The 13100-nt window shown below is 39.0% G+C and overlaps 1 protein-coding gene across 3 annotated transcripts in view; it reads right to left on the reverse strand.

The window, feature by feature from the left end:
- STIM1 (stromal interaction molecule 1) overlaps positions 1 to 13100 on the reverse strand; it is a 192534-nt gene that overhangs the window by 43612 nt on the left and 135822 nt on the right. For all 3 annotated transcript variants that reach the window (XM_079930329.1, XM_079930328.1, XM_079930330.1), the window contains exon 3: positions 10317 to 10431. In XM_079930329.1, the coding sequence (XP_079786455.1) occupies positions 10317 to 10431 (115 nt within the window). The remainder of the gene's footprint in view (positions 1 to 10316; positions 10432 to 13100) is intronic.

Consider the following 13100-nt stretch of genomic DNA (forward strand, 5'->3'; position numbering starts at 1 on the left):
AAATGCCAAGGGCACATGGAACATTTACCAAGATAGATCATGTTCAGGTACATTTTTTAAGAAGTCTTAGGGGCTTCCCTGGTGGCGCAGTGGTTGAGAGTCCGCCTGCCGATGCGGGAGACACGGGTTCATGCCCCGGTCCTAGAGGATCCCACATGCCGCGGAGCGGCTGGGCCCGTGAGCCATGGCGGCTAAACCTGCGCGTCCGGAGCCTGTGCTCCGCAACGGGAGAGGCCCCAACAGTGAGAGGCCCGCGCACCTCAAAAAAAAAAAAAAAAGAAGTCTTAAAATATTTTAAAAATATTAAATATAAAGTATGTCCTCAGACCACAATGGATTTGAAATGCAAATCAATAACAGAAAAATCTCTAAAAAAATCCCCAATATTTGGAAACTAAATAACTTGCTTCTCAATAATTCATGAATCAAAGAAGATATCAAAAAGGAAACAAAGTATTTTAAGCTGAATGAAAATAAAAACAAAACACATCATCTAAGATAGTGAAGAGCCAATACTAAGATATAAGACAGATTTCAGAGGTATGCATTTCTAGGGCAAAAATAATCCCTCAAGTTAGAACACATTAAGGGATGCTAAGTTATTAAAGACTATATCAGGCACCCCAAAAAGGTGAAAATAAGCATTTACCATCAGTTGCGTTTTCATTTTAGATATTTTCACTCTGTCTATGCTATGAATAAATCAGTTGGAAAAAAGCAAAAAACTACAACACACTAGAATTTGTGAAATGCTGCTAAAGCAGGACCTAGAGGAAATGTATAGCACTGAACGCCTATATTAGAAAAAAAAGAAAGGTCTTGAATCAATATCCTTAGCTTCCACCTTAACGAACTAGAAAAAAAGAGCAAATTAAACCCTAAGTAATCAGAAGAAATAAAGTTCAAAGTAAAAGTCAATGAAATAAACAACAATAGAGAAAATCCTTGAAACCAAATACTGATTCTTTGAGAAGATCAATAAAATTAATAAAATCTAACAAGATCAGTAAAAAAAAGAGAGAAGACACAAATTACCAACATCAGGAATGATACATCATTACAGATTTAAGGCATATTATAAGAATAATAAGGGAATGTTATGAGCAAATGTATGCCAGTAAATTTGACAACTTAGTGTAATGGACAAATTCCTTGAAGACACAAACTACAAAAGCTCACTAGAGAAGAAGTAAATAACCTATACCTATTAAAGAAATTGATACTGTAGGAAAAAAAAAACCCGTCCCACAAAGGAAAACACCAGGCTCAAACAGCTTTACTGGTGAATTCTCCCAAATATTCAAGGAAAAATATAACAATTCTGTATGAAGTCTTCTGAAAAAATTGAAGAGGAATACTTCCCAACGCATTCTATGAGGCCAGCGTTATCCTGATACCAAAAACAAAGATATTTCAAGAAAAGAAAATGACAAACCAATATCCTTCACTAACAAAGGTGCACAAGTTTGAAACAAAGTTTTAGCAAATAGGAAATACAGAAAACAAACTAGTGGTTACCAAATGGAAGAGGGAAGGGGAGGAAGGGGAAAATTAGGGATGTGGGATTAAGAGATACAAACTACTATGTATAAAATAGATAAGCAACAAGGATATATTGTATAGCTCAGGGAACCATGGCCATTACCTTGTAATAACTTTTAATGGAGTACAATCTGTAAAAAACACTAAATCACCATGCTGTACACCTGAAACTAATATAATACTGTAAATCAACAATACTTCCATTTAAACATTTTAATAGAAAAATTAAAAATAAAATTTTTAAAAAGTAAAATCCAACTATATATTAAGAAGATGACCAAGTGGGGTTTATCCCAAGAATGCAGTTAGTTTAACATGGAAAAATCAGTCAGTATAATTTATCACATTAGCAAACAAAAATAGAAAAACCAGGCAATCATCTCAAAAGACACAGAAAACTCATTTGATAAAATCCAACATGCATTTCTGATCAAAGCTCTCAGAAAACTAGGAATAGAAGGTAGCTTCCTTGATGTAACAAAGGTCTTTTACAAAAACAAACAGACAAACAAACAAAAAAACCCACAGCGAATGTTATATTTAATGGCGAAAGACTGAATGCTTTCCCTTTAATATCAGAAACAAGACGAAGATGTCTGCTCTTACCGCTTCTCTTCAACACTGTACTGGTGATACTAACTAGGGCAATCAAATAAGAAAAATATTTTTTAAAGGCATCCAGGTTGGAAAAGAAAAAGTTAAACTTTCTTTACCAGCAGACATGATTGTCTAATTTGAAAATCTGATGGTATCCTACTGATAAGTGAGTTTAGCAATGTTGCAGAATACAAGATCAATATATAAAATCAATTATATTTCTATATAAAGAAACAATCAGGAATTAAATTTTTAATACCATTTAATAGTAAAATGTATGTTATGTATATTTTACCACAATTTAAAAAATACTATTTACAATAGGAACAAAACCTATGAAATGCTTAGAAACAAATATGACAAAATATATGAAAGACCTGTATCCTGAAAACTACAAAACATTGCTGAAAGTGTTATCTCCTGAAAAAATGGAGAGATATACTTTGCCCATAGGTCAGAAAACTAAATATTGTTAAGATGTCAGCTCTCTCAAACTAATCTATAGATCTGATGCAATCTCAGTCAAAATCCCAGTAGGGTTTTTTGTAGAAATTGACAAGCTGGTTCAAGGACAAACAGTCAAAACAACTTTGAAAAAGAAAAACAAAGTTGGAGGGCTAATACTGTCTGACTGAAAGAATTACTATAAGGCTATTGTAATCAAAATAGCATGGCATTGACATAAAGACAGACAAATAGATCAGTAGATCAGAATAGAGAGTTCATAAATAAACCCATGTTTATATGGACAACTGATTTTTGACAAAAGGTGCAAGGCAATGCAGTGGAGAAAGGATAGAATTTTCAACAAATGATTCTAGAACAATTGGGACATCCACAAGCACAAAAAAGAACTAAAATCCATACTTAACACCATATACAAAAATTAATACAAAACAGATCATAGGCCTAAATGTAAAACCTAAAACTATAAAACTTCTAGAAGGAAAGGTAGGAGAAAATGTTTGTGTAAGCTTGGGTTAGGCAAAGATTCCTTATACGTGATACCAAAAGCACGATCCATAAAAGAACAAATTGATAAACTGGACTTCAGAAAAATTAAAACTTTCTGTTCTTTAGAAGACACTGTAAAGAGGATGATAAGCCATAGACTGAGAGAAAATCTTTGCAAAGCATACGTCTCATAAAGGATTTATATCCAGAATACATACAGGACTCTAAAAACTCAACAATAAGAAAACAAACAACCCAATTTTTAAAAAGACATAAGATTTGGACAGATAATCCACCAAAAAAGATATATGAATGGCAGTTAAAGCACATGAAAAGATGCCCAACATCATTAGTCATCAGCTAAATGCAAAATAAAACCACTACGTTATAACACTACACTATTAGAATAGCTAAAATTTAAAAGACTGACCATACCAAGTGCTGGTAAGGATGTGCAAGCACTGAAAGTCATACACTGCTGCTGGGAATGTAAAATGATACAACTACTTTGAAGACGGTCCAACAGTTTTTTAAAAATATATACCTACCATGTGATCTAGCCATTCCATTACTAGATATTTACCTAAGAGAAAAGAAAATATGTGCCCATAGAAAGACTTGTACATGAATGTTCATAGAAGCTTCATTTGTAAAAACCAAAAACTGGAAATAACTCAAATGTCTATCAGCAGGTGATGGATAAACAAACTGTGGTATATTTAGACAATGGACTACTACTCAGCAATAAAAATAAATAAAATATTTATATATGCAACAATATGACTAAATCTCAAAATAATTATGCTAAGTGAAAGAAGTCAATTTTTTAAGTGTATATTATATGATTCCATGTATATAAAATTCTATAAAATGCAAACACGCCTATAGCAGCTGAAAGATCAGTAGTTGTCTGAGAGGTAGGAGGGGAGAGATCACAAAAGGCTGTGAGAAAAATTGTAGGGGTGATGACTATATTCACTATCTTGATTGTGGTGATGGTTTCACAGTTGTATACATGTGTCAGAACTTTGAAAATTGTACATTTTAAATATTTATACCTTATTTTATTGTCAATTACAACTCAATAAATCTCTTTCAAAAGAGGAAGTTGAGCTAAAACAGTATCATAGGAGATGCACATAAAATATATTAAAGAGGTAGAATCCTCAGGACTTGGGAACAGAAATAGGTAAGAGATGCTCAGTTTCCTTTATTAAATGTGGATACAAGTAAGACATTTTACCCTCAAATAGCTATGTAATATAAATAGAAAATGACTGTGATAAGTTCATTTTCTTCAGATAACAAAAAACAACCAGCGTTGATGTAATGATTTAACACATCATGGTAATTTTATATTTATACCTGAAAGAATGTAAGAGAAAGAAAAAGCCAGTTGTACCTTTTCCCCAAAAAATATAGCAACAAACAACTATGGTTGAGGAATTTAACTAAATGACTTGAAGATTCACTTAGCAAAGTAATTTTTAAATAGCTAAAAGAACAGAACGAATAGATCTCTCGTCAGGTTTATATAAAAGCAAAAAGGGGATGCCAACTCTTTTATATTGATCTGACTTTTGAAATGGTTTATACAAAAGTCCAATGCCACCTGGCTCCCTGTGTTATGTCAACAGAGAGGCCAGTTCTGCTGAGTTTTCTCCCTAAAACCCTCCTGGTTCTCCAGTACTGCTCTACTGCTCCAATAAAAAATCCTGTCCTACAAACGAACAGACTGAATAGGAGATCTGTCAGCTTATTTTCTTATTTCCAAAAGCCTAGTAGAAAACAAACATCTTCTCGGGACTTCCCTGGTGGTGCAGTGGTTAAGAACCTGCCTGCCAATGCAGGGGACACGGGTTCGATCCCTGGTCTGGGAAGATCCCACATGCTGCAGAGCAACTAAGCCTGTGTGCCACAAGTACTGAGCCCATGCGCCTAGAGCCCATGTCCCGCAACAAGAGAAGCCACTGCAATGAGAAGCCTGCACACCGCAACGAAGAGTAGCGTGCAGCAACAAAGACCCAATGCAGCCAAAAATAAATAAATAAATTTATTTTAAAAAAAAAACAAAAACATCTTCTCAAGACAAAGTTCAGAGTGACACTAGAATACCAGGTTATTTTGCTTTTAGCTGGAATCATACTCTTTAGTTAGAATCAAAATTGATGGTTAAGGTGCCTTTGATCCATAAAAATGGGTAAAGACATTATTAAGAAATATGCTTTGTTTGGCAGACATCTTTTTAAACCTCATGTCCACGAAAAGGGAGAAGAAACAGGAACACTGCACTTTGTTTAGAAGAATGGAAGCCATGCTTTAGAAGGGAATCCTCTTAGGTCAATGCCTCCCACCACCCTTCACTACAAAGGGCATAGTTACTGTTTCCATTGGCTCAAACATACAAACAACAATTCTACTGCTCAAAGATTCTACAAAATTCACCTGGCATCTCTTCTGTTAAAGAACTGCTACTCTGGGCTTCCCTGGTGGCGCAGGGGTTGAGAATCCGCCTGCCGATGCAGAGGACACGGGTTCGTGCCCCGGTCTGGGAAGATCCCACATGCCGCGTGAGCGACTAGGCCCATGAGCCATCTGAAGCCTGTGCTCCGCAAGAGGCCACAATAGTGAGAGGCACATGTACCGCAAAAAAAAAAAAGAACTGCTACTCTCCCTCCTCAAGGATCTTAGAGAGATTGGAATTTGCAGCACCCTCCAACTCTTGCCACACACACATACTCTCTTCTCTCACTATTACTACCCTACATAAGTCTGTGATCCAAACTATGCCAATCTGATTCTCCCTCCACTGTATCTGACTCTTGAGCAAAGACAGAGATGAAGAATGAATGTAGCCGAGACATATGAGAGTTACTAATTAGAAGAGGCCAATCCCGTAGTCCCTGATGCTGGGATCCCTGCAGTTGCCCTTGTTCTCAACTCTTCCTCAGCTCTACTAGTTCAGCTCTTCCTTACTTAATGACTTAATTTTGTATAATAAAGAATTTGGCTGGTTTTTATCTTTAGGTCAATTTCCCTGATTATAGGAGTATCTTTGTTATTCATGGTAGGCCCTTGGGTCACACTTGAGTTCATGCTAATGAGATGACTCTGGATGGGGGCTGGTCACCAGAAAGATCAACCATGTGACTAGAGGACTGGGGCTTTGAGCCAGGTGATATCAGCCCAGCCTTTGGGGAGGAATAGAAGGCTGGTGATTGAGTTCAATCATGTGGTCAATCAATCATGCCTAAGTTATAGGAAACCCCAATGAAAACTCTGGACAATGAGGCTTGGTTGAACTTCACGGTTGCATTGATGACTGATGTGCCAGGAGGGCAATATGTCCTGATTCCATGGGGAGAGGACACAGAAGCTCCACATTCAGGACCCTACAAGACTTTTCCATATGGGTGTCTTCTTTTTGCTGGTCCTAATTTTTATCCTTTATAATGAAATTGTAGTCATAAGCATAGCACTTCCCTGAATCCTAACAGTTATTTAGTAAATTATTAAACCTGAGGGGATTGTGGGAACCCCTGATTTTGTAGCCAGTTGGTCAGAGCACAGGTGGTCTAGGAACACCCAGAGCTTATGGCTAGTTTGGTGTCTGAAGTGACAGTATTCTTGTTAGGTATTGTGCCCTTTTCTTATGAAGTCTGCACTAACCCTGGATAGTTAGTGACAAAATTGCATTACATTATTTCACTTAATCACTCTCTTTCTGCTTCATCTTCCTCATCTGTAAATGGAGACAATCGTAATATTTAAACTTCATAAGGTTTTTGTAAGAAATAAGAGTTAATATTTGTAAAGCACTCAGACCACTGCCTAGCACATATTAAATACGATATAAACATTAGAGTAGTTTTGTAGTTGTTGTTGTTGTTTTTATTATTAAAGTCCAGAGCTGGCTAATGTAGAAATTATCAGGCTTTTCTGCTTAAATCTAAATAACACAGAGAAAAGGCTGGCCCCAACATTAGTCAGAAAATGTTAACAACATTAATCACATAGATGGTACTGGCATTAGTCAGCTAATGTTCTGAATACAAATGACCACTGCTGATATCTACATCATCTAGAAAAACTCAGGCCAGCCAGTTTGAGCCAGTGACAGAATAGTACATGGTTTTTTGTAGCTCTGGAAATCATAACTCCAGAGAGATTAGGGGCCTTACTTGGAATGAAACAAACTGTTGGGAGAAATAGTACACAAGAAGATTCTCACTTTTAGTTTGTCAAACCATCAGGCATGACACATGGTGAGCAAATCTTAAAATGGTACATATATATCACTTCTAGCTTAGCTATGAGCTACATCACTGTGCATTGAAATGTTTTTCTCTGCTCACCAGTAACGGGTACCAACTCTGCAAAACTCACTCCATTGTCTTCCATCTTCCTGTCATTTAGAACATGCTTGGTAGTGTTCCGATTAGTTGCTGAGTCCAGAAATAAAGTCCTTACCAGAAAATTGTCTTGAGCTGTTTTCTAATACTATGATTTAATCCCTCTGTTTCTGCCCTCTCTTGGTCACTTTCCCTTCCCAGCTACTTCTCTTTGGCTTTCAGAGAAGGTCAGGAATGCTCTCCCTGCCATCTTTCATTCTAAGTTCCGACTTTTGACACCCTCTCTTAAAACCCAGGCGCCATGGCCTCAAGTTAGTACAGAAAAAGAAGAAAACTAAAATTAAATAGTACTGTTAGAAGATTTTTCCTGGCAGTGCTGGTATCATTCCAAAGATCATTTCTGTGCTTGATCTCACATCAGTAGACAGCCTGAGTTGCTCAGGAGCTTATTAAACAAAAGCCCCCACAAGGATAACAATTTCCAGAAAGCTATCTATATAGCTAAATTATGCTTCTTCTAAATTGATTAAAAACAGAGTTAACAAGCATCAGCCTGTCCATCCTACAACCAGGATTAGAATCCAGGTCTTCCTGGGACTTCCCTGGTGGTCCACTGATTAGGACTCCATGTTCCCAGTGCAGGGGGTACAGGTTCAGCCTGGTCAGAGAACTAGATCCCACATGCCGCAACTAAAAGATCCTGCATGCCTCAACTAAAGAGCCCACATGCCACAATGAAGATCCCACAAGTAGCAACAAAGATACCGCATACCACAACTAAGACCCAGAGCAGCCAAAGAAATAAATATTTTTTTTAAAAATCCAGGTCTTCCTGTTTAAATCTAATGTTCTCCATCTATATTACAGATGATACCTTCCAGAACTGAAATTCCATAATCCTAGGTAAGAATTTTCTTTTTTAATTTATTTATTTTTGGCTGCACTGGGTCTTCATTCCTGCACGCGGGCTTTCTCTAGTTGTGGTAAGTAGGGGCTACTCTTCCTTGCAGTGTTCAGGCTTCTCACTGTGGTGGCTTCTCTTGCTGTGTAGCATGGGCTCTAGGCACACGGGTTGCAGTAGTTGTGGCACGCAGGCTCAGTAGTTGTGGCACACAGGTTTAATTGCTCCGCAGCATGTGGAATCTTACCAGACCAGGTCTCGAACCTGTGTCCCCTGCACTGGCAGGCAGATTCTTAACCACTATGCCACCAAGGAAGCCCCCTAGGTAAGAATTTAAACAAAAATAGAAACTGCCTCATTCCTACCAAAACTGGTCTTCTCTACAACCAGACCAGTGCTTTCAACCACGGTGGCATGGAAAAGCACTGGCCTAGAGAGCAGAAGGTCCAGGTCTAAGTCCTGGCTCCACTATTTACTAAATACAATGAACAAGTAACTTTATAAAGTTAGGCCTGAGGGAGGAGATATGGGGATATATGTATATATATAGCTGATTCACTTTGTTATAAAGCAGAAACTAACACATCATTGTAAAGTAATTATACTCCAATAAAGATGTTAAAAAATTTTTTTAAATTAAATAAATAAATAAATTTAGGCCTAAGGTTCCTCATCTGAAAAACCAGGAATGCTGGTGGTCACTTATTTTTAACTCTTCTTAGCATCAAGACATACCCTAAGAGACCCAGGGGAGAGATTGCTTCCATTCTTATTAGTACCAAAGGAAGCTTTAGCCATAGACACAAATGGAAAGGAAGCTAAGGCACTGTTTTTTTCCTTCCCTGTCAAGCCTCATACAATTAGACATGCTCTTTCACTCAGAATTCTGAAGCAAATGCTCTAGGAGAAAAAAAAAAAAAAAAAAAAAGGTAATCATGGTTTAGCAGTCTTACACATGAAAAAGATCTAAAGAGCTAAAGTTTTAATTTTTTTTTTTTTTTTTTTTTTTTTTTTTGCATACGCGGGCCTCTCACTGTCGTGGCCTCTCCCGTTGCGGAGCACAGGCTCCGGACGCGCAGCCTCAGCGGCCATGGCTCACGGGCCCAGCCGCTCCGCGGCATGTGGGATCTTCCCAGACCAGGGCACGAACCCATGTTCCCTGCATCGGCAGGCAGACTCTCAACCACTGCGCCACCAGGGAAGCCCTAAAGTTTTAATTTAATAAGTTCAACATGAGTCAGCAGAGTGATTTGACTGCTGAGGGTACCAGTATCTAATCAGACTGCATTAACAGACACACAGGGTCCAGAACTGAGAAGCGGATGGTCCTGCTCGGCTCTGTGCTGATCAAACCACACCTGGGGGTCTGCGTCCAACTGTAGGAGCCATGATCTAAGAAATACATTAACAAAAGTGTCCATATGCAGGAGACCAAGATGAAGAGGAGGCTGGAAAAAAATGTTTTCTTCAAAGAACTAGGGCTATTTAACCTGGAAGAGAAGACTCCGGAGAGAGTTCAACTGCACTTCGACCCAACCTTTGAATCATCTAGGACTCAGCAGAGCCAGGACCAAGTGGGGAGCTTCAGAAGAAAGGGGCTGCCTCAAAAGGCCAGCAAACTCCCTGTCTCTGGAGATGAAGCAGCCAAAGCTGTGAGGTTCCTTTGGGGGATGGGGGGAGCTGGTAAGGAGAGGTGTAGGGATAGGATAGGATTCGATAAGAATTCTAATGAGAACAACTCCAACTCTGTTTGGAGCATCTTCCCCCATTCTCAGCACAGTGACTCTCTTCAGTCTTATTCAGTCTCTATACAGTCTCTATTCAGTGACTGTATGTAGAACCATTTCAGTAATTTGCTCTTTACTAAGCATTTTATACTCATGTCCTTTAAAGGCCAAATTGCTACCCATCTTCTTCTCTCTTCTCTAAACCTTCCGGCAACTAGGATTGACAACCAAGCTGCCTATTACCTTCTGAAGACTTCCATGCCTTCCACAAGTCCTCTACGCTGATGAGCTTATCCTCACCATGGAAGGTGCTGTGTTTCACCGTTGGGTCGTGGTAATTGAGGTCTTCCCTCAGGAACTGCAAGGGAAAGCACATAAGTCACAAGAGATACCTGGGAGCCAGCCCACTAAGATCTCCTCACAGGTCACCTAGCTACCCACAGCACATCCCACCTGCCGGATGTACAAGTGTATCACATCACCCATGTATCCTTCCATGTGAATATGTCCTACTTACTAACTAGACTGCCTTTTCTTCTTTGTTATATGTTTCGTTTGAGAAAAAAATAAACGTGAATAAGAAATTCCTTCCTCATATTTTTTTAATTATGGAAAAGGAAGAATTAACAACTTTTGAGCACTCATTTACACACTAAGCAACATTCCAAGAGCTTATATTTTCTCATCTAATCTTCACAACTAATGAATTATCACACCTATTTTACAAATGAGAACAGTAATAGTCTTTAGTTATTTATTTATTTAGGCTGCGTTGGGTCTTCGCTGCTGCTCGCAGGCTTTTCTCTAGTTGCGGCGAGCGGGGGCTACTCTTCGTTGTGGTGCCCGGGCTTCTCATTGCAGTGGCTTCCCTTGTTGTGGAGCACGGGCTCTAGGCATGCAGGCTTCAGTAGTTGCAGCACGCAGGCTCAGTAGTTGTGGCTCGCGGGCTCTAGAGCAAGGTTCAGTAGTTGTGGCACGTGGGTTTAGTTGCTCTGCAGCTGTGGGATCTTCCCGGACCAGGGTTCGAACCCGTGTCCCCTGCATTGGTAGGCAGATTCTTAACCACTGCGCCACCAGGGAAGCCCAAAAGCAGTAATAGTCTTAAAGAACACAGTTTGCCCCAAATTCTCAAAACATTAAGTTTAAAGAGATTTAATTACTTGCTGTGATGATTTTAAAATATGTCCACAATTCTTTGACAATCCTTCCATAAAAGTTGAATTCTTCTGCCCTTGAATATAGGCTGACATTAATGACTCATCTTCTAACAAACAGAATGTGGCAGCAATGATGTCAAATGACTTCCCAGGCTAGGTTAGAAAAGGCAGTATAGATTCCACCTGGCTCACTCCCTTTGGGGACACATGCCTTGGGAGCTCTGAGCCACCATGTAAGAAGCCTGGCTACTCTGAAGCTATCATTCTGGAGAGATAATGTGTAAAGACTATTTAGAGCTAGCAATGTCTGAGCAGCACAAGCTGTCTGAGTCTTCCAGCCCAGGAGTCAGACATGTGAGTGACTGAGACTTCAGGTGATTCTATCCCCTAGATTTTGAGTTACTTCACCTGATGCCAAGTGGACACACAGGAGCTGTCCCTGATACGCCAAGCCGAGATTGCAGAAACATGATAAAATAAATGTTTTTGTTGTTTGGAGCCACTAGTTTGGGGGAGGTTTGTTATGCAGCATTAGATAACTGAAACATCTGCCCAAGGTTACAGCTGATAAGTGATAGAGTTAGTATTCCAACCCAAGGTATCTGACTTTATAGTCTAAAGTTTTCCCCTGTACCGCATATGCTGTCCTTTAGTTATGCGGATTTTTTTTCACACTATACTTTTATAAGAAAAAAGAAAAGCAAAAGAAATCAAAGCTTTTAGAAATTTAACTGGTAATTAATTTCACAGATACTCATTCAGCCCAATCCTTAACCACATTAGTATGTATAAGATTGAACAGTGATCACTGCTTTCCACAGAGCCTCAAACATCAAAGAAATACGCAACTCTGATCACTACTCTCACAAGAACACATTTTAGTAGAATTTTCCGGAAATGTCTCTTATCCACCTTTCATTATCCCCAGGGTCCAAGAAAGGAAAGGGTCTGACCCAGAGTAATGTCAGTAAATGTTGCTGACTAAATGAACAGATGATTGACAGAATGGTCCCAGATTCCTTAAACTCATAATCGAGGGATGATTTTCTCCCCTGGGTTTTTCAGACATAAGACGTCTGGGCTTAAAGACTCAGGAGAGAAGTTTGAAGAGAGACCACACTGGATTACTCTCAACCTAGTCAGGGTATAGGCTGCTGAGCACAAGGAACTTGACAATGTCCACAACTATAACGTAGCACTGTCCAATACAACTTTCTGCAATAATGGAAAGCTTCAATATCTGTCCTGTCCAAACAACTGTCACTAGGCACAGGCAGCTATTGAACACTCATAATGTGGCTAGTATGACTAAAGAACAGAAATTTTTTAAAAATTAATTTAAGTTTAAATGGCCACATGTGGCTAATAGCTACATACTGGAGTACAGCTCTAGTGCAGTCTACTACCTGGGGTATAGGTACGGCCTAGCTACATTCCCATGGAGGCTAGAATCCTGAAGGGAAGTCAAGACCTCCGGCGAGATGAGGAGTGAAGAGCAGTGCCTAAGTTTAACAGTTCTCTGTGTCCTCCCCCCACAACTAAACTCAGGTTCCTTCTGACACGTGTGGGTTAGGTTCTCCAGCTCCCCAATGTCTCATCTGAAATTGGTGAGAGAATCTACTTTTTAATAAGAATTAGGTAAGTGACATGGTGAAGGGCCCAGAGCAAGGAGATTTTGTCAATTCTTAGAAAGGTAAACTGACTGAAGTATTTAACATGTTTGGATTTTTTAATCGTCAGCCCTTTAGACTGCCTAACATCCAATGTATTGTATGCTATAAATTGTGACTCTTAACATTTTTTCCCATATTGCTACCCAGTATCCCAACTCCATTTATTAAATTATCTGTCTTTCCATGGAAGCAACCTA

This window comes from Stenella coeruleoalba (genome assembly GCF_951394435.1).
Source record: "Stenella coeruleoalba genome assembly, chromosome: 8".
Lineage (NCBI taxonomy): Eukaryota > Metazoa > Chordata > Mammalia > Artiodactyla > Delphinidae > Stenella > Stenella coeruleoalba.